The sequence below is a fragment of the Myotis yumanensis genome, unplaced genomic scaffold (genome assembly GCF_028538775.1).
Source record: "Myotis yumanensis isolate MYYU_CA2020_CCGP unplaced genomic scaffold, mMyoYum1.0.hap1 SCAF_3, whole genome shotgun sequence".
NCBI classification, from domain to species: domain Eukaryota; kingdom Metazoa; phylum Chordata; class Mammalia; order Chiroptera; family Vespertilionidae; genus Myotis; species Myotis yumanensis.
In genome coordinates, this window is record NW_027223754.1 from 195,390,979 (window position 1) to 195,418,925 (window position 27,947).

General features: G+C 39.1%; 1 protein-coding gene across 3 annotated transcripts; it reads right to left on the reverse strand.

The window, feature by feature from the left end:
- Positions 1-27,947, reverse strand: LTA4H (leukotriene A4 hydrolase). Of its 3 annotated transcripts, XM_070410856.1 has the most exons (19): positions 27,713-27,944; positions 21,558-21,688; positions 19,753-19,873; positions 17,444-17,512; positions 15,549-15,653; positions 14,595-14,647; positions 11,833-11,905; positions 11,436-11,576; positions 10,645-10,668; positions 10,070-10,140; positions 9,499-9,610; positions 8,795-8,939; positions 7,735-7,838; positions 7,256-7,326; positions 5,377-5,431; positions 4,132-4,227; positions 1,946-2,028; positions 1,199-1,303; positions 1-334 (listed from the first exon to the last, which is right to left on the reverse strand). In XM_070410856.1, the coding sequence occupies exons 1-19, from the start codon at positions 27,869-27,871 to the stop codon at positions 217-219; spliced, it is 1,836 nt and encodes a 611-aa protein (XP_070266957.1). In that variant the 5' UTR covers positions 27,872-27,944; the 3' UTR covers positions 1-216. The 3 variants fall into 3 exon arrangements, with proteins under 3 accessions (XP_070266957.1, XP_070266959.1, XP_070266958.1); XM_070410858.1 differs by lacking the exon at positions 27,713-27,944 and having other exon boundaries at positions 21,562-21,641; XM_070410857.1 differs by lacking the exon at positions 1,946-2,028 and having other exon boundaries at positions 245-334; positions 27,713-27,947.

Genomic DNA, 27,947 nt, shown 5'->3' on the forward strand with positions numbered 1-27,947 from the left:
TTAAACTTTTAGAAAATTCACTTTATAAAGAACATGCCATTGGGGATTTGGGAATAGGGGGGAAGGTAGCTCAGCTTTATTTATGAAAATCACTGACAAAACAATAAAAAGCCAAACATAAAAACATTTTTAGTTACAATATGAGCTGGAGTTTATATTTCTTTATGAATTCAATTTAAAAAAGAGAAGCGCTTGACATGAGCACCAGACAGGTCCTTAATCCACTTTTAAATCCTTGCCCACCAGCATGGCAGTCACAGGGTGCATACTTGCTTTGTGCTCTTGGTAGGTACAGATGGCTTGATCACGGGACTTGTCAAAGGCAGCCAGGTCCCTACAAAAAAAAAAAAAGAGAGAAGAAAAAGAAAAAACATAGCTAATGATTTATTTTGTTGTTTTGGAAAATTTTAAATAATCATAAATATTTGTCATGATATCCTTTTCTCAGAATTCCTGCCAAATCCATAGTCAAAATAACTTCACCGAGATATTTTTCAATGTATCTTGCAGTCAAGCGTCCCTGTATGTCAACCAACTACTCTTTTACCTCATTGCAACATTTGAATAAAAAAAATTTGACTTTACTTGCTCACTGCATCTTCAGACATTTTTCTTGACCATGCCTATTCACTAGTTATCTTCTACTTGCTTTTAAAAATCTTTCTGTGTCTATAAGATTATTTTTGATTTATTTACTTTTCATCACTGTCTAACCCCATTTGGCCCATAAGAGATAAATAATATATAATGCTTCTTAAAAAGTTAATGAAATTATCTCAAATTTTAAATATTTGCAAGTATTAGTTCCTATACAAAAATTCTATCTATATCAGCGGTTCTCAACCTGTGGGTCGCGACCCCTTTTGGAGTCGAACGACCCTTTCACAGGGGTCGCCTAAGACCATCGGGAAACACATATATAATTACATATTGTTTTTGTGATTAATCACTAAGCTTTAATTATGCTCAATTTGTAACAATGAAATTGGGGTCACCACAACATGAGGAACTGTATTAAAGGGTCGCGGCTTTAGGAAGGTTGAGAACCACTGATCCATATCCTTTAACAAATATAAATATGTATTATTTTTAGATTGCATTTTTCAAGGTATTTTAGCAACAACAAAAACATTTATTTAATATTTTTTTCTTCCTCATCCTTATATAAATTCAAAGCATAATTTGATTCGGTTCTTACTTGAATAAGGGTCGTGTGAACTTCATTCTTCCTTGTTCAGTCACCATTTTTAGAGCCAAAGGAATTGCTTCCTCCCACTTCGATTGAATGCAGAGTCGCAACCATCTGAAAGCGGGATTTTAGTGGATATGGGGTAGGAAAGGAGGAGGAAGAGGTAGGATATGACAGGTATATATGAAAATAACTTCTGTAATGATAAATAATCCTATTATGGTTACACTGTACACCACTTTATTCTGAGAATTTCAAATACTTACATATACAATTTAATAATTGGAGAAGAGAAGGAAGAGGAATTTGTTTTTTTAAAAGATCATACGTTTTAACAGGTCTGGAGTAAGTAGGTGCTCATGTACCTTATATATGCAATTTCTGAAGGAATTAAACTTTGGTTTAAGCCTCACACTACAAATCTAAATTAAGAAAGTTTAACCACATAACAGAATCAGAGATTTCTAACCATTCTCATTTCAGAGTTACTTTGGCGAGTTGTGGGAGAACGCCTATTTACCATTGAGTCCTTAAGCCTAATCATTTTTAAAGGCAAGAAAAGCTTAGAACAGATTCTAATAAAAAGATTAATACTATCATCTTATAGAGATTGCAACTATTCCTTAAAAAACACTGTAATTATTTATATAGAAGCAATAAATTTGACCAGGATGTGTTAGGACTCTGCTTTCCCTTTCTCCACCACTGAAACTAGTTTTCTACTTTCTTCCACAGAGACAAGTTAAAATGATGTACCTGAATCGTATTTCAGAATTGTTAATGGCATTGAAGTTGTACACCTCTTGCATTCGCTTTATGTGCCCCAATGGAAGAGGTGCCTAAGAGCAAAATGAAAAAGTATAACGTATCATTTCAACAGGATTCCTTGGAAGAAAGGAGCTGGAGAGAAATTCTTAGCCAGATTAAAATCCTAAATATTTTCTAATATAAAAGTAAGTTAGATAAAAATAAAAGAAACAAATGCACACAAAAATAAATTTTGTGCAAACTTATTCCGGATAAGGATATTCTACCAGGAGCAAAGGGATAATTTAATTTGTGGAGTAGACAGAGAATTAAATGAGGATTATGGCCCTCAGACTTTTTAGTATATATAATTATTAACTTTCAGATTCTTTCTGATATATTTCTTTCAAGTTCTTCCTGATAGATTTTAAATTTATTCCATTCTCCAGATTAAATCACAGTTTCTTAATTTTTTCCTCATGAATTCCCCCCCGCCAGTTTTATCTTTGTATATTTCCTCTGAAATCTCTTTTAAATTATCTACAGCCCTACAAAAACAACAGTGTTTAAACTTTTATATTACAGACTCCTTTCAGAATCTGATGGATCATATGGACTAGACCCTTTGTTTGTGAAAAAAACAAACACAAAAAAAACCAAAAAAAAAACCAACAACACAACAACAACAACAACAAAAAACAAAACACCACCGCATTTACCATATAAACACAAACTTCTATATACAATTTCAGGGGTTCATAAACTTCCTGTGCCCATCTTAACCCATCTTAACAGGGAGGGTTTGTGTGAAGAAAAGAAAGAAGAGTTCAGTTTGGACAAGTGGAGTGTGAGGTGCCACTAGGTAGATGGTAATTCTCTTCTCCAGCCATGACCTCAACTTACAAAACTCACTCCACACTCACTCACCATCTCTGCTCTTACTGACTGCTAGATCCTTCCAAAGTGTTTAGTCTCAACTAAATTCCAAGGCCGCCCTGGCAGATCAGCCAGTGAAGATCACCCCTAGGCCTCCTACTCTCCCCCACGTTTGCTGTTCCTATTTCCCAGTCATCGCATCACATTTTCCTCCTTCCTGGTCCTAGGCCGCATAGCGGTGCTTACAGACATTTGTGAAATCATGATGACTTGATATACTAAAAATTGATTCTCTAAGGTCCCTGTTGCCTTGAAATCCCATTGCTCATTTTGCTCATTTCATAGGAAATTCTGTTCAAAGTCTCCTCCATCCCTCTCAAGGTCCTTAGACCTGAGAGCTCCCTTTATGTAACAGTAAAGACCCAGTCATTACCTCCCTCTCAAAATGTAGCTTCTCCTCTCAGTGAAACACTGCTTTAATTACCTGGGTTTGAAACGTTCAAATCTGCATAGATTCTTCCCTGGTAACCCCCAAATCCAGTCAGTCACAAAACCCTATGCTTTCATCCTGTATGATGTCCCTCTCATCTGTCCTGTTCCTTCCCTTCCCACCTGCCCCCGCCCCCCTCACGCCAGGTCTTCCTGTGAGCCTCCCACCTAACGCCACCACCGATGTTCCTCATGTCAACCCAGCCTTCACATTACCAGCAGAGTAATTTCCATAACCACCATTGCATCAAACGACTCTCCTGTTAAACATGTTAAATCCTTTCCTACTGACGAGCACAAAATCTAAAATTGTCAGCACTCAAGACTTACCCCATCAGACCCTACCAGCCTTCATTAACTCCTTAACCAGAGCGACGATTTACTCCTGCAGCACGGGGCACGCTCCGTCACTTGCTGCCCCCTTGGACTTGACTTTTTCCCCCCCTGCTAACACTGCTCTGCTCAAAGCAAGCCCCACTCCTCCAAATCTTTCCTTGATTATGCCATTTGGAAGTCCTTCTTCCTAATCAACTTTTTCTCAAATGATACATAAAATATACCACCTTTTATTGCTAACTTTTGCATGTGTGACCTTTCTTACTAGATTATAAACTTTTTGAGAACATGGTGTATTTCTTATTTATATTTTTATATTCAGCACAATACTAAACATACTAAGCATTCAACAAATATTTTTAAGTAAGTGAATGAATTTTATAAATTATTTTTTTCTATTGGTTTCCACATTAACATTTCTTCCAGGTTGGGTTCGATGTAAATGCTGTGCCTTATGCCCATTCTAATTCCTAATGTTCTGAGCTAGTACTTACTTTCTGAAGCATCTGTGCTAAAAATTCATTCAGCTGATGAGAAGAGAGATCTTTCAGGTCTGCTGAGTTGAATGAACTTAAATCATCTTCTTTGGCCTATAATAAATGTTACTTGGTTATTTCCATTTGTGTAAAAGTTAATATTTATTGGTTTATCTGACATAAAAGTAAAATTAAGAAAAAGACAGAAATATAAGAATATGTAAAATTGTAAAAAATAAAGCCTTAGCTACTTTATTATTTCTGAGATTACATCACTATGCCTTCTAAAGTCAATATTATTTTTTAAAATTAGACTGTTAGTAAGAGTGGAGGAAACTTTTGACATCCTTTGTACCATTCATGTTAATCTGTCTTTTTAAAAAATATATATTTTTATTGATTTCAGAGAGGAAAGGAGAGGGAGAGAGAGATAGAAACATCAATGATGAGAGAATCATTGTTCGGCTGCCTCCTGCACGCCCCCCACTGGGGATCAAGCCCACAACCCGGGCATGTGCCCTGACTAGGAATCAAAATGTGACCTCCTGGTTCATAGGTGGACCCTCAACCTATGAGCCACGCTGGCCCGGCTAATCTGTCTTTTATTACAGGGATCTCAGCTAAGAATTCCGAGGGAAGAGAAATAATTATTTTTCCTCCTCTGTAAGAATTATCCAAGATTTGTATTCACGCTGGTTTCTCTGGCAATGGTTCTCAACCTTCTGGCCCTTTAAATATAGTTCCTCATGTTGTGACCCAACCATAAAATTATTTTCGTTGCTACTTCATAACTGTAACGTTGCTACTGTTATGAATCGTAATGTAAATATCTGATATGCAGGATGGTATTAGATGACTCCTGTGAAAGGGTCGTTTGACTGACAAAGGGGTCGCGACCCCCAGGTTGAGAACCGCTGCTCTAAGGGTTAGTTTCAGTATATACATGAAGAAGCTGTTCTTTAGGGAGTTTCAAAGATGTGAACAGTGATATCAACAGAGCAAAAGTGCCTCCACTCTTCCCTAACAGCATTAAACAGTACCCAAGATTATTTTAGATTTCCTTGGTATGTGTAATGGCTATATTTGAAGTAGCAGCTTACAAATGATTTATGAGGAAATGAGAAAATGCAGATATTTTTGCATACTTATTTTAAGAGCTTAAAAGAAACAAGAAAAATCAGAACCCCTGACCCACCACCTTCATGTGTAGAGACATATTTGTACAACTTAAATAGGAGTCAAAAGTCACACAGTATTACTCACAGTAATCCATCTTTCACTTAAGGCAATACAAGCATTTGTCAGGGTCATATCATAACTGCAAAGATAAAAAAAAATAAGAGATTAAATTGAGAAAAATGCACATGCTTTTGCATAAATGCAATTTTGAGGTTATAGGTCATACTTTAATTTCAAAGTTATTTTTAAATAAAGACAAAGATCTCCAGGGTGCTGGGAATAAGAAATCGTCTGCCTGACTTAAATATGACTGGCATCATCCAGGAACTCGGAAATCCAAGTGGATACCAAATTAATGAAGCTCCTGATTACTCTTTGAAGAGTGTTTTAGAACATCTCAGGCAAGACTGAGTAGTAAATGCTGGGTAGTAAATGCTGAAGGAGCTGGGGCTCAGCTGAGCATACTGAGTGTTTACTGTATGGCAGGAGCAATTCTGGGCACTCGGACAGCAGACAAACAACAGAGTCCTTGCTCTCATGGATCTTACATTCTCTTGTTCCAACCACCGAACCATCCAATAAATCTGCAAGCACTTACGTGACAGACACTGTTCTAATCACTGGGGAAATACTGGTTGTCACAAGAGACCCTTGGGAGACTCTGAAATCATGTGATGATAATTTCATTTCTCTTTTTTATGTTTTACAATAATGGAAGAAACCGTGTAATGTGTGCAAAATTCTTGCAAAACATTGCCCTCTTCGTCTGTAAGTCGTGCTTGCTTGCTGTGAAATGTTTCTATTAGAGATCAGAGGGCACCTGCCTTAGGGCCCACACGAAGCAAGTTTTGATTAGAAGTTACCATTGAACCTGCTTCAGGAGAGTTTGTGTTCTAGGGTGAAGGCAGTGACCTTTGAGTCAGCTGCCAGTTCACCGTCACGAATCAGTCAGGCTGTGGACGGTAGGCAAACCCTTTGGTCTGTCCTTAAGACCAAATGGGATCAGAGACCCTGGATTGCTCAGGCAGTAAATCACCTTCAACTAGAACATTACTTAGCACTGATTTAAGAAAAAACACACCAATAGACAGGACAGTAAAAACCTTTGGATGGTCTGTTTCTTGGTGCCCTGAAATTTCCTTCTCATTGTAATGAAAAGAACAAGGTAGGGATTATTGGCTCAAGGAGGGAAGCAACCCTTACTTATGGCAAGGTCCTACGAAAGGTAATGAGCAAAACCAGATATGTATGAGCCCTGCTCTCACGGTGCCTCAATGTAGTAAAGGAGAAAGATGTTAATAATCACACAAGTAAGTGTGGAATTACTACTGTGGCAACAGCTATGAAGAGGCGACACAAGAAATCCTCGCACTGAGATTGGAATTAACTGGGTGAGGAGCATTCCATGTAACAGGAACAGCATTCCTGGCTAGAACATGCGCGAGTTTGCATCCTCGTGGAAGACCAGGATTCGGGTCCCTGATTGAGGAAGGTTCTTAGTTTAAAAGTCTCTGTACTGGAGATGAGACAACCAGGGTTTGAATCTCAACTCCTATTTCTTATTTGTTGTGTAACCCTGGGCAAGACACTTTACCTACTGAAACTTCACTTGCCTCCTCTAGAAATGATAACTTATAACAGTGTTATCATGATTAGCATAATACTTAGGTCATTTTTCTTATTGCCGATGTTTTCAAGGAAAGGGCACTATCTTTCTCTCTCACCATCCTTGTGCAAAAAGGAGGCACTAAGTAATTACTTGCAATGAATTGAACTGATTTATATTTAATTATCACGGAGATTGTTCTTTTGACCTCAGGGTTAAGGTTCAAACACCTAAGAGCTCTGCTCTCATCACTAACTAGTAACAGCGTAAGGAAGGCACGAAACCCTTTCAGACAGTTTGAGGAGCTTCAGGATTTGGGAGAATGAGAAGGAAACCATGAGCAGGGTAAGCACTGACGTGGGTTTTACAGGAGGCAGTCCGGGAGAGTAGAGCCAGGTGTTCCAGTCGACTTGATTGAGAATATCAACCTGTGAACAGTAAGAACACCCAGTTTTCTACAGAACAACTTTTTCCAAATCTAAATCTAAAACAGACTTTTAGGTACTCAAATCTATAATTTATACTGACATGTCAAGATAATTTCTAAGTCTCTTTTCTAAAATAAATTCATATTAGTCAGGCTCTGTTAAATAAATATGAAAAGTACATACAAAAAAATTCTAAAACACTATCACAGATGTCTCAGAAATAGGATAATTCTATACATTAGTTCACGCTGTTCAGATCACATTTTAAATAGGAAAAAAATACAATAAAAGATTGAGCCTCAAAACAAATTTTAGACCAATACTACTATTAAGTAATTCAAGTCAACCAGCAAACAGCTGTTAAAGACATACTGGGCATGAAAAATAAGAGTGTTCTTTAAAGCCAACCTTATCTTTAAAGTGACAATACAGGAAGTCCTTCCAGTCATCAGTGGTTATGCTCTGGTAGGAAAATTTCTTAACATAAGCCTTCAGGAATCCTAGGAAAACCTCTAAAAGTTAAAAAAAAAAAAAGTCTATTAATGGAAAGGTAATTATTTAACATTTTTTTCTGGTGCTTGGTATTGTACTGTTAACCACAGAGAACATTCAGAAAAGAGTCAGTGTTCAAAAAAGGTGGTAGGACTTAAGTTGGAACTTGAAAGATATATGTAACTTGATTGAAGGGAGAAGAGAAATCCTAATTATCAGTAAAGGGATCACACAATGAAGACACCGAAAAGTAATACACAGCACAAGTTCTAAAGGCAATGACTCAATTAAGAGAGAAATATCGGACGGGCAGAATGGGCCCAGGGGAGGAAGGGCTTTCAAAGTCCTTCAACAAAGGAGAATACCTACACGCCCAGCAACGGGGAAGGTTACATAAACTCAGCACATCCATACCATGTAATACTAGGATGGCATTAAAAAGTGTGAGATAGATTTTTATATTCTGATATGGGAGGATATATGTGAAATATTGAATTGAAGAAATGTAGAGTAAGTATGTAGTATGATTCCTTTTCTGTAATCAAAACCATTATATATATTTATCTGCCTATTTGTTCATTTACACTTGGAAAAATATCTGCAGCCATACACACCAGACCACTAATAGTGGTTATCCCTGCGGAGTAGAAAGGGTCACTGAGCAACTCTCACTTTTCACTCTTACAAACTTCTATACCACACTCATTTTTTTCAATGAATATGTAATATTTTCCTAACTTGTAAACTACTGATGCGTTGGTGTGTGTGCTTTTTTAAGTCAAGCAGCACAATTTTGAACTTGGTGGTTCAAGATTTTAAGTAGAGAGGTAACATTAGAAAATGATACAGATTTCTTCAGCAACTACATACAGAAGGAACTGGAAGAATAAAATGGAGCAAAACCAACAGTTCAAAATTCTTCCTTGTTCTTTATGTTACCCCCAAAAAATAATTTCAGAAAATGCCAATGACTTGCCTGGTCCTCCAAGAAGCTGCTCAAGGTAAAAGAGTAAAGCAAAGCCCTTCTCATAGGGAACTGAAGAATATGCGATATCAGGGTCTACATTCGCCAGATCAACCACCAGTTTGGTGAAAGGATGTGTATCTCCAAAAGTCTTTATCTGCAAGACACAAAGTTGGATGAATGTTCAAATATGAAGACTGGTTACCACCATGCAAACAAACTAATGCGGAAGTATTACTTCCCCCAGTGGCACATTTTAGGGGAGTCTAGAACATACACAACTCAGAGACTGGAAACTGTAGGATATGTTAGCATAAATTTCTGGAAGTCTATTAATGGAATGGCTACTTACGTAATGTTCCATGGTATTTCTTGCCCTGTAATAAGCTTTATTCTTTGTAAAAGACTAGAAAAGTGTTTCAATGCCTGGCCAGAAAATTCAGCTTTCAGGAGATAGCACTTTAAAATGACAAATATACCAAATAAAATTCAAACACAGTAACTGACTATTTTATTTGCAAAGACCTAATGAGGTCCTACTGGTCATGAACACATTTGGGGCAGAGTCCAATAGAATATTATACCAGCATTCGCTAGATTTTCCACCCTGTGAAAATGATTTTCTTGTTGCTACTTAGGAAAGGTGCTTTCAAACCTAAATTTTTGAACACCTATACAATTTCGGATGACTGCTTTTAAAAGTATGACTCATTTACCGAATTCTGTAGCTCTCCCCATCCTCCCAGAGCATGAAAGTGTCTGAACCTTTCACCAAACAACCGTCCGCAAATGTGGCGTTCCAAGTACACAGTATGTCCTTCATTTAACCTGAAAAATTTATTTTAAATAAAAATAAAAACAGTGACACAGCAGAGAGGAAAAGACATTACAATCAACAAGGTATTTCTTTTTTGGCTTTTCTACAAAGTAAAGCAATTGTAAAGCATGACCACTCCTGTCTAGGCGGCTGCCCGGGGTGCTTCCCTGCATCCAATCCAGAACAATGGGAAGCCTGGCCAAGCAGAGGATTGGCAGGGAAAATTAGGCCATGGTTCTGGTTTTATGTGTCCTAAGCTGTGACTATCCCAGGAACTAAAGAACAAGCATAAACCAAATACCTCTACTCTACCTAACACTGCGACAAGTGTTACAGAATTAAAAAAAAAAAAATCTGTGCACCAAAGAGGTGATACCAAAGACAAACAAGATATACACACAAAACAATTCAGAGTGGTGGGAGGCAGGAAAAGAAATTAATATGAAGAACCAATAAAAAAAAAATCTTACCAAAAGTGATCCCAAGTTTTGTTGGTCACTAGATTTCCTGTCCAACTATGAGATATTTCATGTGCAATAACCTAAAGGAAACAATGGATGCAATTAGTAGTAAAATTCATTACTTTATTCTAAAATAACTCACTATGTAAATGTAAACATTCTAGTTCTTTCAATTCTAAGTTCATTTTTTTAAACATTTAGCTGGGAGGTTCACATTATTACTCAGTTCACCAAAAAAATATAATTTAGCAAAAGACAAAAAAGTATAACAGTTTCAAAAAATTAGGAACAAAACCTCATTTAGAAAATATTAAATTAAATGGATACATCACTTCATTAAAAAATATTTAATGAACATGTGAAGAGATAAAAACCATAAAATGTTCTTAAATCTGCTAAGGATTTAAGAATAGTTAATGTATTTAACTATTAATAACAGTTAATGTAACAATGTTTTACAACAAGAATTCTCAAGTATTCTTTTATAACCGTATCTTTAACATAACAATACAATGGATAGTTTTAAATTCAGTTGACTTAATACTTCATGAGGGTAAGACAATGACAACAAATGTTTAACTTACATTGGAGAGGGACTTGTCACCTGCCTAAAAAAGAAGAAAATGACCTTAGTAGTTCAGTAATCAAATTACAGCCTATATCAAGATGTACTATTCTGGCATTAACTCCCTGGCATTGTATTTCTGCATGGCATGCCTAAGAGTTCAAAACAGACATGTGTTTAGAAAATAAAACAGAAAATGCAGAACTAAAAAACAGCATAATTCTTTCCTAATCCCAGAGAAATTTTCCAATACCAGCAGGGCCAGTATTCTTGTCTCTAATTAACTTCTGGGAGACACTTCTCCTACTTCCATTTTTCATATGTGCTCTTATTTACCCTTATTTACCTTCTTCCTCTCTATTATCCACAGTATGTTTTTAAAAATTTTACAGTGTCTCCTATGATGTATTTTATTTTCCTTATTTAGTTGCTAATCCTACTCACTGGGTTGTAGGAAGGTAAAGTGAGGGTTTTTTTCTTTGTTTGTTTGTTTTATACCAGTACCTATATGCCAAATATAAATGGTATAGTTTCTTTGTCTGGATACATAATTCATCAATGGATTGCTGTTACACAGCACCCCACCCCTTAAAATCCCAAACAGCTTACACAAAATATTTTTTTCTCCCAGATGGCCAAATTATTTTCTTTTGAAGAATGAGATGATGATAACCACAATAAACAATAAAATTAGAAACAAGCGTCATATAAATAAAATTAAAAAAAAAATTATTGGAAATCTAAGGTTCTCTATTTCTAGGTTTATGTTTGAGAAGAACGCAATTTCAAATGAAAAATATGTACACTTACCAGCAGAGTAGGAGTTACAAAAGTGAGGCAAGGGTTTTCCATGCCGCCATAAGGGAAGGATGGTGGCAGGACCAACAGGTCATACTGCCCCCACACGTATGGGCCTCCCAGATCTTCTGCAATTTGAAGCATAGTTTCAGTCTGGAAAATTAATGCATATATATTTGTATGTCTTCATTAGTATAATAAATTCTTAAAAGTATATATTGCTTTCTATGAAACTTGTAAGTTAATGATGCTCATTTGAAATGAAAACAATACAAAAAATGTAGCAGACGCAAATTCACATAAAATAAGATGTATTTGATTCTTTTATCACATCACCTAACACCATCACCTTTCATACTCAAATTCTTAAAATGACCGTCTACCACAATTGTTAAAAAGGGTGACTCACCTCAGAAAATTCATAAGCTGACTTTTCCACCTGCTCTTTCTCAGACCATACCAATGTTCTCGGGCCAATCTGCCTGCAAAATTAAAAAGCCTATTAAAAAGGAATTCAAGGCAAATTACGCACCTGGCTCTAGGAGAGATTTAAAGCACTGTATACAAATCCTCCAGTAGGAGTGTGATTCACCATGTGCTCAGGGCAGGGCTGAGGTTAAATGCCCTCTCAGAGACACAAGCCTGCTGTTGTGTGTGCAGCAATGGACATGCAGCTCTCTAAGGAGACACAGTCTGGGCCAAATGAAAACTGAGACAAGGTACCCCCAAAGGTTAGTTTACTGGCTTCTGGTAAGACATGTGGGATCTAGTTTCCTCCCTCAGTCTCACAACTGTAGAAACCCACTTGCAGCTCACTAAGAGATTATTCCAGAAGAGGGGTGGAGGTAAACTTTGTTATGCACTTAAGGGCTGAACACTCTTCTATAAAAGAAACAAACAGAAAAGGAAGGAAATCCTGTGGCATACTACAACATGGACGAATCTTTAGGATGTTATGCTAAGTGGATAAACCAGTTTCAAAAGGACAAATACTCTATGATTCCACTTATGAGGTATTTAAAGTAGTCAAATTCATAGAAACAGAAAGTACAAGGGTGGTCACTAGGAGCCAGGGAGAGGGAGACTCGAGGAATTGTTGCTTAAAGAGTATAGAGTTACAGTTTTGCAAGACGAAAATGTGCTGGAGATTTGTTTCACAACAATGTGAATGTAGTTATTACTCCTGAACTGTACACTTAAAAATGGTTAAGATGTTAAATTCCAGGTCCTTTGTAAACCACAATAAGAAGGAAGAAACAAATAGAACTATATATCACTTATATAGAGCTTAAACTAAAAAAATTTTTTTTTTCATCTAAAATATGTTATGTAACACAAAACTCCAAGACACAAGACTTATCTTGGTATTGGCCCAGAGAGGAAGTGAACTCTACGACAGCGCTTCTCAAACTTTCATGTGCATACAAATAACCTGGGAGCTTGTAAAAATACAGATTCTGATGTAGTTAGTCTGGGACAGGGGCCAAGAATTTGCTTTTCTGAACCAACACCCAGTTGATGCCTAAGCTATTGGAATGCAGACCACACTGAGTAGCAACGGTAACCAATGCGATGCAACATAAATTTAATGAAAACCACAAATGTGAGCTACATATGAAATTTCAAATGGTCTAGTGGCCACATTTTTTAAAAAGCAAAATTAAATAGATAAAAATAATTTTAATATATTTTGTTTAATCCAATACATCCAAAATATTATTTCAGCCTGTAATCAACATAAAAAATGAGTAGTGATGTGTTTTACATTTCTTTTCATACTAAGCCCTTAGAAATCCCGTGTGTACTTTACATTTACAGTACATCTCAGACCTCATGTGGTCAGCAGCTGCCACACTACAGAGTAAGGGTCTGTGTTGTGAGCTCACAGAAACCTAGATCTGTTCGGGTCCTGGCTCTGCCATTTCCTTGCTATATGACTCTAAGCCAATTACTAAAACTCACCAAGCACTGGTAAACGGGGGAAAAATAACCGTATCTACTTTACAGAGATGGGAGGACTCAATGGGATAATGCATTGGAGATGGTTCATAATAAGATCTTTTAAATTGTCAGCTACTAAAAATAAAAATAAAAAATTGTCAGCTACTGTGACAGTCATTATAGTCATCATTTAGTGAATGGCTTCCCATTGGTTAGGTCTGTTAATCCTCACAAAAAGCCTGTGAAATCCATATTATTATTTCTAGCTTTTAGATGAAAAAAATGAAACCCACGGACATAGCTAGTAACTACTGGAGCTAGGATCAGAATCTGTGTTTGCCTGACTTCTCTATCACGTCCTTATTTCTGGCAATTTAGGGAGTGTAGTTACTAAAGATATTCTTATTTTTTAGTTATTTAGAAATAAACAAAAAAATTAAGGAAGGGCACTCTGTATACTGGTAAAATTTTAATAAAATATCTTATATGTCTTGAATATTTATAGACTTCCAAGTGCTTTCATATCTTTTATCTCATTTGTTTCACAGAAACACCCTATGAGGCAGGGAAGGGAGATATCATTACAATGACGACAAGGAGGCTATGAGAAGTGACTGGTCCAAGTTTCCATTAGAATCCAGACCTCTAACTAAAGGTAAGTGCATACTCAGTCTATCATACTTGGAGAATCTAAGCAGTCAGTGACCGGTAAAGGTTTTTTAATTTAAAATTAATTTGTTATCTATATATATAAAAGCCTAAGCAACCGTTCGACCATTTGACCAGTAGCTATGACATGCACTGATCACCAGGGGGCAGATGCTCAACACACAGACATAGAAACATGGAACAGACTGATGAATCTCAGAGCAAAGGGGGAAGGAGGGAGGGTGGGAAGAGATTAACCAAAGATCTTATATGTATACTAGAGGCCTGGTGCACAGATTTGTGAACTGGTGGGGTCCCTTGGCCTGGCCTGAGGGGACTGGCCTGAAACCGGCTCTCTGACATCCCTCGCAGGGTCCTGAATTGCGAGAGGGCACAGGCCAGGCCAAGGGAATCCGTGCACCAGGCCTCTAGTATTTTATAATTAGATTTTAATGTTTCTAGAACTGTCAGCTTGATATGTTAAAAAACACACAAATGGCCGACTAGGTTATCCCAAACAAATGTTCAAGATGCCTAAGGTTCAATCTTTCTATAAACCTCAAAATTTGTCTAAAAGCTCACCTGCTTTCTAAAGCTCCAACAACTAAAGCAATCAAGTAGCAGGGAATCGGGACCTAAAGGGGGCAAACAAAACACACCACATGCTTGAATTAGTGTTTGAAAATGTTACAAAGTAAGACAATTTGTATTAAAAGTAAGTGAATTTCCTTTTGAATGTCCAAACAGTAGTATGGATTACTTTCCTTTTGTACTTCTCAAATAGTTCTTATTTTTAAGAGATAAAAATTGTAATGTACAACATTTCAAAAACATCTATTTCCCTTTTATTCCATTAGGAAGGCTTCTCAAATGTGAAAAACATATTGCACAAGATATATTTTAAGCATTTCTAAAAAATTAACCTCTAAGACAACTGTACCCTTCTTTTAGTTTTTTTTTTTTTCTTGATTTAAATTTTTCTTTAAAAAAAACCTCATTTTTCTAAACCACTCCTGGTGTAATTTAAGAGAAAAACAAAATAATTCAGCAGTAAGAAGATGCTGAAGGTTTGGGAGCTTGGAGTCTCAGAAGCTGGGGTGGGAGCAAAATTGTCCACTGTGCTACATAGAAATTTTAACTTAAAACAACTGTACCAGAATGCTTTTTTTTTTTTTTTTTTTGGCCTAAAACTGCTCTTCCATTTGTAAACACTAAAGGACCACACTCTGGTACCAGAGCAGGGGAAAGTATAATAACTTAAAGGAAGAGGAAACCTGCTACTAACTGGGATGAAGAAAAATGGGATCTGGCATGCCCCCTACTATGCCTATCTAGCAACCTCTTTCTTCAACATGACACTATAAGTAGAACAAAATATTTTAAAAGCACAAAAGAAAAAGAAATGATGAAAAAGGAAAAACCAGCCGCTTTCTAAGTTCTGAAATATTTCAAAAGCAATTTTGCTTCCTGGATAGGTAAGAGCTATTTATAATTCAACCACCAACTAATAGGAAAATCCAGACCCTAAGAACTTACTTTTTGGCTGAATTTGTATATTTTCCTGCTCGGATCTTCTGGGTCAGGTGCTTCTCCATCCCGAATGGCACTCATAAGTGCTACCAGTTCTTTAGGGACAGACACCTCGTGGACAAGAAAAATCATTTCCAGTTTTAAGTAAAAGGTCCTATGTTTCTTGAACTACTCATGTAACATAACTTTCCCCCCCCAATTTGTGACTATCTATATAATAAGTAGACCCTGAACCCAATAAGTTCAGATGTAGCAGCTTTGTAAATAGAATTAGCAATATGTAAAACTGGCTTCTTTAAAAGCAAATGTGAACCATCTATCCATTCATCCATCCGTATTAAGAACACTTGGTAGAAACTAAATTAAAATCCCAGCTCTGCCACTTACTAACTGCCTGGACCTGGGCAAAGAACCTCCCTGAGCCTCTGTTTCTCCATCAAATGAGGCCAATACTTTATAGGCCTGCTGCAGGGAATAAATAACACACACAAAGAGCCAGCACCATGCCCGGCAATGACAGCCACCACCACCTCTCCCCTCTACAGGTTCAAAGGCTCCTACATTCACTTTAGGACAGAGTTTGGAACAATTTTATATTTAAAACTTAAACTTGGAGTTAACAAATAGAACTTTTAAAGGGTCATCGTATGAGAAACTGAAAGTTATTGCCAAGAAAATAATTTTCTCTGGAAATTTGTATGGAAAAGATCTTTCTGGCGCAAACCGTACAGTCACTTAAATGTGCACCCCAGCTCCGTGCTTCTGAAAGTTTTGTTTCTAATGAGTGCCAGAATCAGGACTATCCTCTGAATATTAATGATCCAGCAAGCACCCATTCTAGTAAGAGCTAGACTCTATTTTTCTTGCATGGTCTAGTACTCAAAGCAGGCAGGCACAGAAGTGGAAGCTCCAGAACCAAGTGCTATAATCACCATGGACGCTAGAACTAAAAGCATTCAGAAAATAATTTGGTTCTGTTTCCTCCCCTCATTTACACAGTGATATGTTATACGGATGAGACAATTGAGGTCGTGAGGTCATAAGACGTGCCCAGGGTCATGCAGTTATTAAGTGGTGGAGGAGTCCAGAACCTGAGATTCTTTGCCTTCAAGGTTATAGCACTCTACTAGGTGTAGGTTGGTTGCAGGATGATCTGGGAATCAAGAAGGCCCCATAAACACAGGTTAGTCCTCAATTCTATTGGCTTGGTCTAAGTCCGTGGTCGGCAAACTGCGGCTCGCGAGCCACATGCGGCTCTTTGGCCCCTTGAGTGTGGCTCTTCCACAAAATACCACGTGCGGGCGCGCGGGTGGTGTGACTGAAACTTCGTGGCCCATGCGCAGAAGTCGGTTTTCGGCCTGGGCGAGTCTATTTTGAAGAAGTACTGTTGATATTTGGCTCTGTTGACTAATGAGTTTGCCGACCACTGGTCTAAGTAGGTCTGGCCTCCGGGATAGTATTCATTTACTAACTGTAATTCACCTTTTCCCAAAAGGATTAGCAGCACTCAGGACAAGAATAAGTTGGAAATGTATAGAAAAATTTGTCATATATGCCTGTTAGATGTTTATATGGGTATAGAGTACATTCACAGAACTTTTAATTCTGCAAATGTCCATTTTTTAAAGTTTTAAAAAAATTGTTCCCATAATCTTATTTTTAGGTGCAGAATTCTGAATTCTTTTTAAATTCAGAATGCTACTCATTTCTTTTTTTTTTTTTTAAATTATGTTCAAAACTGCCTTTAAAAGAAAAATTCAAAATGAGGTCCACAGCCTCTTTTGTACATATTTCAGGTAGAATTTAATTAAACAAAAATTCAATGCCTATCTCTGCTTATCATTTATATTACATTTACTTACATGAATCACTTAATTCAGTGAATAATTTGTGGTATTTACCTCTGCACTGTAGGTTAATTTCACAGAAGGTGTGTCCTGGCAAGGAAGAATTGCTCGGCAGTGGATGGCCTGGGAGGGGGAGAGAGAACAAGAAACTGCTGGTTTCCTTTCTTATAAACCAAATCACTACCAAAAAGAAAATCATTAGAATTGCAGCATTGTCCTTAGACACATTCTTTTTAAAGATAAAAACACATCTCACAATTCTTGGGATCTTTTAAAGCAGCAAAAATGTATTTGCCAATTTAAAAAATCTGATTTTCCATTTTAATGCATGCTCAATGATCGCATTTCAGGCTGGAAAATGAAGCAGTGCTATGCAGTGTTTCCTACTCTGTGCTCTGAGTAACAGCAGTGCCCAGCGAGAAGCTGTTAGGAAAAAAGGGCTATCTGGTGAAATACACTTGGGATCTTGGAGAGTCACTAAGAACATTGTGTCCTGAAGCCTCTGCAGAGACCTAAAATAAAGAAGCCTGTTTCCACACTTTTTTTGTTTTAACATGAAACCCATTTTTCTCTGATGAGTAACAGCTAATGGGACGCCAGGGTTCTGAGAAACAAAGTTTGGAAAACACTGCTCGAGTCATGATGTTTCCAATCTTGCAGCAAACCCTGAAGGTAAAAACTAGGCAGAAAAGGAGGAAGAACAGTCTCTCTCAATACCATGCAGGCAAGCTCATTCACGAAACATGTAAAGTGTTCCTTTGCTTCCACATCAGTCTGTCATCAACATGGGTTCCACGGAGAAGGACGGCAGAGCACCTACGGTTTTAGATCTTGGCCTGTTTACAACGAAGTCTGTATTTGTTGCTGGTGAGCAAAGCAACCCAGCCTTATCGAGAGTCTACTGAGCCTAAAGGAATGCTGATCCTAACGTTCTCTCTCTGCGACTGTTATAATTCATAGACAGATTTCATGACACCATAAACCTCCTTAAAACCCCAAACTCTGCCCTTTTCACTTCAGATCTAGTAGCTTCTCCAAAGATATGAGATCCCAACTGACTTCTAGATGAATGGAGTAGAACCAGAAGAACCACCTGGTTCTCTCGCCCAAAATGAGGTTTCAAGACCATGCTTTTTAAGTTCTTTCATGGGCTCCTCGGCAATGCCAAGGAGTTCTTATATGCATTTCACTAGATAAGCCCAAACCCAGGCAAATATGCAGAGAGGACAATTGTAAACAAATTTCTCAACCAAAATCGTATTTACATGCTTCCTATCAACTGCAATAGTTTCTGAATTTAACTGAAATCTCTTTCTTCTATTTCAAAAACTGCTGCCAATAAGAAATGAAATAATATTCAAAATTCACATTCTTATGGCTCACGAATCTCGCAGTTCCTGCCAACTTTAATTTATGGACACTCTATAAGAATTACTTAGAATCAGGTATTACTAAGAGAGTGCACAGCTTGTACATTCTGGCCTAGAGCGTTCTATCTCTTTCAGGTTAAATCTAAGGGCTTCTTAGACTGAAAAGGTATTTCAATTGGCAAAAGAAAGCAACCATGTCTAATTCACGCGCCAACATTGCTTCCTTTTTTATAGACTTGCATTCAAATTTGAGCCTACCATAATATCTGTCACGCAGGAATATTAGGATTAAAATATGCAAAGTATCTAACACAATGCTTGGAAATATAATAAACAGCTAATGAAGTGGGTTCCTTTAATGTCAACTATTTGATTACTGACAGGATTAGGTGTTTTTTTTCCTTTCAGAACAGAGTTTGATACTTACTATTTTTATGATAAATTGTCTCTACTCTTAGATTTTAAGCAGATGTTTACATCATATTGTTTTAAAGGTACATTGAGTATACACTTTGTGCGTGTGTAAGGAGACTGGAGGGGCTATGCACCTACCTCCGTGGTGGGTGCTCTAGGTAATGATATCTGAAGAGAATTGGGAAATCTGATCTTTCACTTTCTACTTCTTTATTGTTAACAATGTTCGTAATCTGTACAGATTTTGTTTTATTAACATTTTCCTTTCATTTTATGACCATTTATTAAGTATAAACTGTATGCCAAGTTCTAGGTCAGGTGCTGGGATATCAACATAAATATGACCCAGATAGTCCAATCTAGGTAGACATGTTTTCAAATTAAAGAATGTTTCTTTTGTTAAAGTAATATGTGAATCCATTAATAGTGAGAGATAGAAATGAAAATGTTATTTTTACAATAGAAGATTAATTAAATTGCTATCTTAGGTAAAACCCATGTATCCATAAGACCACTGTCTACTTTGCTTCATTCAACTTCATGAGCTGGGAATAATAACTCATTCTGAATTCTTTTTACCTGGCACTGACTAAAGAGATATGGGTGTTCCTTCCCGGAAGTTTGTTCAGGAGTGAGCCACTGCAGGGCAGAAGATTTTGGCGATGTTTCAAAAGAAATTTCTATAACCACTTCTTGATTTCTGTAAGAAACAAACCAATATATTAGTACAGTATAATTCAATCTAACTAAAATCTGAATTCATAATATCAACACTGAATAACAGAAATAATATTTTACGTGGTCTTGTTACTGACTGAGAGTAAGCTCTAGAAATGTCACGTCCTAAGTGGGTAAGTTTGCCTCTCACATTCCTACCTGAATGCCAGCCTGTATCCTTTTCATTCTACCAAACTAACTGCTTATGAAGATGTAACAGGAACTAATATTAGAATACCCCAACTTTTTGTGTGTGAGATACAATGTAATCTTTTATGATAGTGGGAAAATGGAAGAAATAATTTTGAAACTTGGACTACACAACAGTGGGTCCAGAGTATAATGTATTGCAGTTCCTAAACTGCAAACTGTTACTAAACAAGGTTAAGTCAAGAAATTGAGAATAAGCTTTTAGAAACATTTAGAGTCGTTTTTGTTTGTGGAATCTAGTAATCAAAACTGTGTGCTTGGATTAATCTCTTCTTCCTTGTATTTCATTTTTATTGCATTCAACGAAAGTATCCGTCTGTGGCGGATTAGAAATAACAAAAACTAATCCTTTGCCCCAATAGTTTGAGCAGCACAGATAGTGAGGAAACAGCAAGACAGTGCGGGGGACCAGCAGCCATGCTAGTGTTTGAGTCCTGACTGCCACTTACTTGTGCTAATTATTTGACCTCCCTATGCCATAGTTCAGGGGTCCTCAAACTACGGCCCGCGGGCCACATGCAAATACAAATATTGTATTTGTTCCCGTTTTGTTTTTTTACTTCAAAATAAGATATGTGCAATGTGCATAGGAATTTGTTCATAGTTTTTTTTTTTAAACTATAGTCCAGCCCTCCAACGGTCTGAGGGACAGTGAACTGGCCCCCTGTTTAAGAAGTTTGAGGACCCCTGCCATAGTTGCTTCACCTGTAGAATGGGGTTAATGACATCCACCTCACAAATGATGTGTGGGTTTTTCCTTTCTTTTTCTTAACTGGAAAGAGAAGGCATGGAAACTTGGCCACTAAAAGGTGGGGAAGATCACCCTTGTTCTAGGCCAGTGGTTTTCTGCCCTTTTCTCTTCCCCAATATATCAAGGAGTGGAATATACTCCTAATATGACAATTCTGGCTGTCATTTCTTGAATAAGTTACTTACTTCGAGTTTTCCTTTCCTCATCTGTACAGTGCAGATCCTACCCAGAAGGTAACTGTAAGGATTAGGTAAAAGATTGCATCTAAAGCACTCATCTCAAGATTATGACATAGAAATGGTTCTCTGTTTGTTACTGTTATTATTCCATTAATAAAAGTGGCTGGCCTCTTGGTAAAGGTGAAAAATGTGCAGCTTGCAAAAGCTTCCCAGGTGATCTTGAAATACCTCCTTAAGATAGCATGCTCCCACTATCACATTTTACTAGACATTGGTAACATGATGAGTAAAGAAGTAACAGTTATCAAAAGTCCTATTCTTGAGTATTTCATGCAATGAATTTCTTTAGTATCTTAAGAACATATAATTTTCACTTATATAAGCTTCAATCTGAGTAACAGATCAGTGGGCATAGTGTACCAATTACTTCATACACACAAACTAAAAACAGAAAAGAAAAAAATGTTTAAATTAATGGAAAATATATTCCTCTATTATTTAGCTGTGAAAGAGGGTAATATTCATACTTGCTCAGAGCAATGGGAAGAGAGATTTCCAAGGGTGATCCTTTGTAACTTTGTCTTTCTCCAAGAACATATTTGACTTCTTGTCCATTGATGACCACTTTTTCTATTGTAAGGTCCTTTGTATCCAAAATCTAGAATTAAATCAATCCTTTTAAATTATAAGAAAACTAGAGGCCAAGTGCACGAATTCGTGCAATCAGCCCCAATCGGGGCAGACTGGAGCTGGGCCTGTCAGGAGGAGGAGACGGCGGGAGGTTCCAATCAGGGCCAGGCTGGCTGGGGGTAGGGGCTGCAGGCCGATTGGGGTGGTGGGGGCTGATTGGGGGTGCGGTCAGCCATGGGGAGGGGATGTGGGCTGGCTGGTCCCGCCCTAGAATTGGGTGGGTGGGGCCAATTGGGGGCCAGCAGCCTGTGGAGGGGCCATGGGTGGTTGGCTGGCCTGCCCTGACCCTGATCAGGATGGGGGGGCTGATTGGGGGCAGAGCTGGCTGGGGGGAGGGGCCGTGGGCCAATTGGGGTGGTGGGGGCCCATCAGGGATGGGGCTGGGCGGGGGGAGGGGCTACAGGAGGTTGGCCAGCCGGACTCAACCTCCAATTGGGCTGGTTCGCTGACCGCAGTGGGCGCCATAGTGACTGGTAGTTCCAGCATTCAGGTGGCTGGCTTTTTATATAGGTAGATAGCTTTATACACCAGAGAAAACTAATATTAGAAATAGGTCAAGTGCAATGATTACAGAGTAGAACTAGCTGCTTATGGAGAGTAAGACACGGAGAGTGAAATTCAGGAATTAAAGGAGGCAAAAGTTAGCATAAGCCCCCTCCCTGGGGACCCAAACTTCCTGAAAATTTTTGGGTTCTAAAAGTTTTTTACATAGTGGTAAGTCTGGGATAGTCACACAAATCTGGGGCTTTTAGTGAAAGTCAAACAAATGTCTGTGCTTCTATCTCCTAAAACTTCTCTGCTATGAAAATATTCATCTGCAACTTAGGTTTCTGTTATCATGACTCAATATATCTTACCATGTTTCTTCCTAGAATTAATATAGTGCAACTCCTATGCACTTAAAAAATTAAAACAAACCTTGGCACTTGTTGGGCAAATAAACACTGTAATTGCTGCTGTTGTGTATCTACAGAAAGCCCAACTTGGTATGGCAACTCTGACCCAATGACCTACAGGATTGGGAGAGCATAGCTACTTGCCATGGCTGATTGAGGACAACTGCTTTGGCCAGGAAGGAAGTGACAGCAAGTATGAATCTTTTCCATCTCAATAATCCCCTATCTGAGCCCTGAACACCATACCATTTGTCTTTCAACCATTTCTCATTCTAGAATCTTCAAACTTTCTATGTCACAAGACTATTTCATATTTTAAAAACTTCACTTGATGCTCCTGCTCACTCTGATAACTATTCATTTTTGTCTTTCCTTTCTTAAACTCCAAGGGCAATCTACGACTGCTATATCCACTTCATCAATCTCTCCTCCCTTCCCTACTTCAATCTGGCTTCTAGCTCCACAGCTAGTGAAAGGACAGTCTGCCGGAAGCCGGTCCATCCTTGCTGCTTGACACAGTCGCTGCAGGGAAGAAACATCTGCACAGCATATGTTTCAAGGGACCTGGCATATATGGCATACTGTTCTTAATATGTTTGCTCCCCTTCTTGGCGCTATGTGTTTTAACCAAGGTCACCTCTCCGAGAAAGGTTGTTTCCCCAGGTAGGGATTTTTCCCCTGAAGTTAGGGAGGGAATAAAATCCCTTAACTAAGTGCCAGGCAGGTAGTTAATCACTTTAACTACGAACAATCACGCTTAAGCTACATAATCTTTACTCCCTGGAATGGAGATAAGAAACGCCCTAACCCTTGGAATAGAAATTGATAGGATTAAAATCAACTGGTATAAATACAGATGTTACAAGACAATAAAACATAGAACCTGGCTGGAGAACCTAGCAAGAGAACATGGCAGGAGAACCTACACAGAACTTGGCTGGAGATCCTGGCAAGAGAACCTGGCTATGATGATCAACTGAACGCTGCCTCTGTGTCATTCCTTTTTTGCCAACTCCGTTCCCACCTTTGGGAACCCCTGGACCTGCTGGGGCTGGACCCCAACAACAGTCTTTCTGATCCACAGGTCTTTTCTGTTTAGTAAGTAACCTTGACCTCTGTCTACTCATAGCCCTCATGGACCACACAATCTGTTTAAAGTTTTTTCTTTGACTTCACTGATTTTACCGATAAATGGATCTCCTACTGGTCTAGTGCTTTTCCCTCCCCCTCCCTTCTAATTACTAGATATGGATATGTCCCAGTGTTCCAGCCTTAGTCCATATTCTTCACTCCCTTCCGCTGAGTCATGCCCACATCATCAACTAATACCACTGTGCTGATGAACACCCGTCTGTTTCTACAGTTGTGGCCCCTCCTCAGGACCTCAGCTGTATGTTTCTAATTATTTGCTTAACATTTTCATGGGATAGTGCCTCATTTTCAATAGGCTTGTAAAAGTTCTAAAAATGAAGCTACCATGATGTCCCCCAACTCAGCTTTCTTCCCTGATTTCTCTATTCTGTTAATGGAGCTCCTCAAGGTACCTAACTTTTGAAACACTCAAATAATCTACAATCTATCCCACTTCCCAATCCCACATAGCCCATTGACAAGTTATTCTTTCACAGTGTGCTCACACTTCCTTTTCTTTCCTTCTACCACTACCCTAGGTCTAGCCCTGCCTTAGAACTGCCTATAGTCTGATTTCACCATCTTTGGCATCTTTTCCTTAAAATCTGGCCTGGAATAGCATGGGGAGCTAGAAGGCCAAGAAACATGGGGAGTTAGAGGCTGGTTGTCTTGTCCGGCTGGTGTGGCTCAGTGGTTGGGCATTGACCTATAAACCAGGAGGTCACCGTTCGATTCCTGGTCAAGGTATGAATTGCAGCTCAATCTCCAGTGGGGGATGTGCAGGAGGCAGCTGATCAGTGATTCTCTCTCATCACTGATGTTTCTGTCTCTCTCTCTCCCTCTCCCTTCCTCTATAATAAAAAATATATTTTTTTAAAAAGTGAATGTTACTTAGGTTTGCATTCCCAGGGTTTAGTACGGTGCCTGAAAAATAGTAGATGTCAATACATGAAGCACATCCCAAACCAAGAAAAAATAGAAAATGCTTTAAGTTGTGTAAATCAAGTCCTAAGCCTCAGCTGAGGACTATGTAACTGATCCCCACTTTGCACAGGCTGCTGGGAAGTTGTTCCATGTCAATCTTGGGGCCCACTTCTGTTTTTGTGTCTGGGCTTTACAGCATGTCTTTGCTTCTCCTATCCTTATTCTCTCTTCTTCTAACTTCTTTACTTTTAGTCTTATTATACTGTATCTGTTGTTTGAAGCAGCCTCAAATTCTTTCTGCAACAAAGCAGGGCTTAAATAAAAAAGTGTTATGCCTCATTATTATGTCTCTATTTACAATTTCTACGTTTTATTTGCAGGGTGCTGTAATTAAAAAAATACATACACAAAAAACTAGGGGGTTATGCATTAAAACCAAAATTGATTTGATTCCCAGCTTAGCCTGGAGGGTTTGCAGTCAGAAAGAGCTATGTTCAATTCCTGCCTTCTGCCTCTTACTATTATGTGATCGTGGCCAAGGCATTAAAAGCTCTTTTTAGCACTGAAAGAACACCTACAAGTTGAAAATGTCAATAAGAGAAACAAATGCTTGAAAGTAATCACAAAGGAGTACTACACATCAGTGCTAGTAACAAAAAAGCTCCAGAAGGATTTTTAGAAAAGCTGGGAATTCATCCTATTGGAACTCCTTCCGCATTCCTCAGCAGCATGGATTCCAAGAATGCAAGATGAAAAGAACACAGGATGTCCTCACCCAGTCCTGGCACTGGGTCCCTCTATGGGTGATGGTGATGGTGAGATGCGATGCCACCTCACCTTGAAGATACACTTAGCACGACTATCACTGCAGCCATATTAAGCTTAGGTACTGCTTTCTAACGGAATTTATCCATTAATTCATCACACTTTTGAGTGTTCTTTACATGCCAGGTATTAGTTAAAAGCTGAGATACAAAGAGACATGAAACACCATCCCCACCTTTAAGAGTCCATAATCTAGTGGAAGAAACGAGTTAACTCAAATAAACAAAACTAAACTCTTGGTCTCAAGTTATTGTTACAAATAAGCAAACAATTATAAACAGATGTCACTGTACTATAACTAGCTTTCCTTGTATAACATAATTATAATTCCAGGTTCTAATTGACTAAATAGGCATGCCAACGAGAAATCATAATCTAAAAGTCTTTTCTCTAGATTTGGGGGGTGTAAAAACAATGGGCAGATTTTTTGATTGGGACATTCTTTTCAAAATGTAGGCCTCCTGATTCTTGCTTACTGATGGAACAGAGGTAAAACTTCATCTTTTACAAAACAGGTAGGGTGCAAGGTCTTATTAAGCAGTGATAAGCTATCAAAATTCTTTTAGTCCAGCTGGTGTGGCTCAGAGGTTGAGCGTCGACCTATGAACCAGGAGGTGACAATTTGATTCCCCATCAGGGCACACGCCCGGGTTGCGGGCTCAGTCCCCAGTGTGGGACTTGCAGGAGGCAGCTGATCAATGATTCTCTCTCATCATTGATGTTTCTCTCTCTCTTCCTCTCTGAAATCAATGAAAATGCATTTAAAAATTTGTTTCTTTTAATAAAAGAAGAGGTTGCATTGAAACAGGACTTTAGTTCAGACAATCCTGCCTGGGGAAAGTTGCCTGCAATAAAAGATAACATGGTACTTCCAGAAGACCAAAGTACAATGTATAAGGAAAAGGTCACTTTCTTGCTTATCATGCTTTTATTTTCTTCCTTATAGCACTTTTGGTAACTACGTATCAATACATAGAGGAGTCAACCTATTTTTCAAATCAGAATCAGTCTAACAAAATGTCAACCGACAAAAGTAAGGAAGTTATGTGCTATATTCGTTCATATCAATGAACTCAAAATATAGGCCTATTACACAAGCAGGAAAAAGGCATGAAAACCACACATGCTGACCTAAACTACAGTAGATATCACCACACTACTTTATGCAAAATACACTGTGGCTGGCCTTTTCTTGTCCCTCTTACTTCTAAAATGTCTATGGAATTCTCCGGATGGAAAGGTACAATCCAAACACAATCAGATAATTTGAGTGAGAACCCTGAAGGCAGGTGATGCGGTACGGATAAAAGTCTATGAATCTAAACAAGTTTTCCATCACTCAAGTAGCTGGAGAGCTTGCAGAAGTACATCTTTTCTAAAAAGCACAGTCAACAGTTGCTCTTTGGAACCCGCCACTAACAGACTGAATGGAGACACCCTTAGAAAGCTTCAATGGCCCACCCATCCTTAAATTATTAGAAGAGAAGGGTGGCAAGAATCAAAGGTAGGCAGGACGATGGCCCTGGAGAAAAAGAGCTGCTTCTAGAGTTGGCAGAGACTGTAAGCTGGGCGGAGAGAGGGGTCTGGTGCTGGGCACGCCCAAGGGGTTTGAGAACGACTGGCAGTGGGACTGAGGGAAGGATCCTGCGGGCCCACGGGGTGAAAATGAAGGTGCCTGGGAGGGGAGCGTGGGATCAGGCGTCGGCAGGATGTGGTCGGACACTTAGATGAGAGTGTGGACTGAGGAAGGTGCACTGGGGACTGGAAGAACTCTGGGGCCCGAGAAGGGAGTTCTGGGCTCCGGGCCGAGGAAACGGGGAGGCTACAAGGGTCCTTATCGCTGGGAACTAGGACTATGGGGGTGAGGGGGTTCGTGCCAAACTGAAACCTGAGCGCTGGGTGAGGAGCGCGGCGTGGATGTGGCACTAGGATGTGACCGGGAACTGGAGGGAGGAGGAGACACAAGCACGGGGTGAGGGAAGGGATGCCGACCTGGAGGTGCGGTTGGGAGGGGGCGCAATAAGCTGAGGGGGGCTGAGGAAGAGGGCGTTGAGAAAGGAGTGGGAGCTAAGGAGGAGGTGCAGAAGAAGGGGCAAGGGCTGCGGGGGATCCCCGAGGGACGCGCGGAGCAGACGGGGGCGTGGGGCCGGGAAGGGGCCGCAGCGGGGTTCGGGGCGGAGGCGGGCGCCCGGCGCCGGGCGCGCGGTCCACTGTACCAGGCTGCGCAGATTGTCCTCCTGAGCCTGGACCGTGAGCGCGGCGGTGCCCGTCAGCGCCCGGCGAGTGAAGTCGACGCTGCAGCGCAGATGCAGATGCTTGGTCCGGCAGACGGACGCCGGAGTGGCCAAGGAGCACGTATCCACCACCGCTGGCATGGCTCTGGGGAGTCCCGCCGCACCCCGATCGGCACCCCGACACTCACACGGCTGGACAACTAGACTGAGAGCGAGA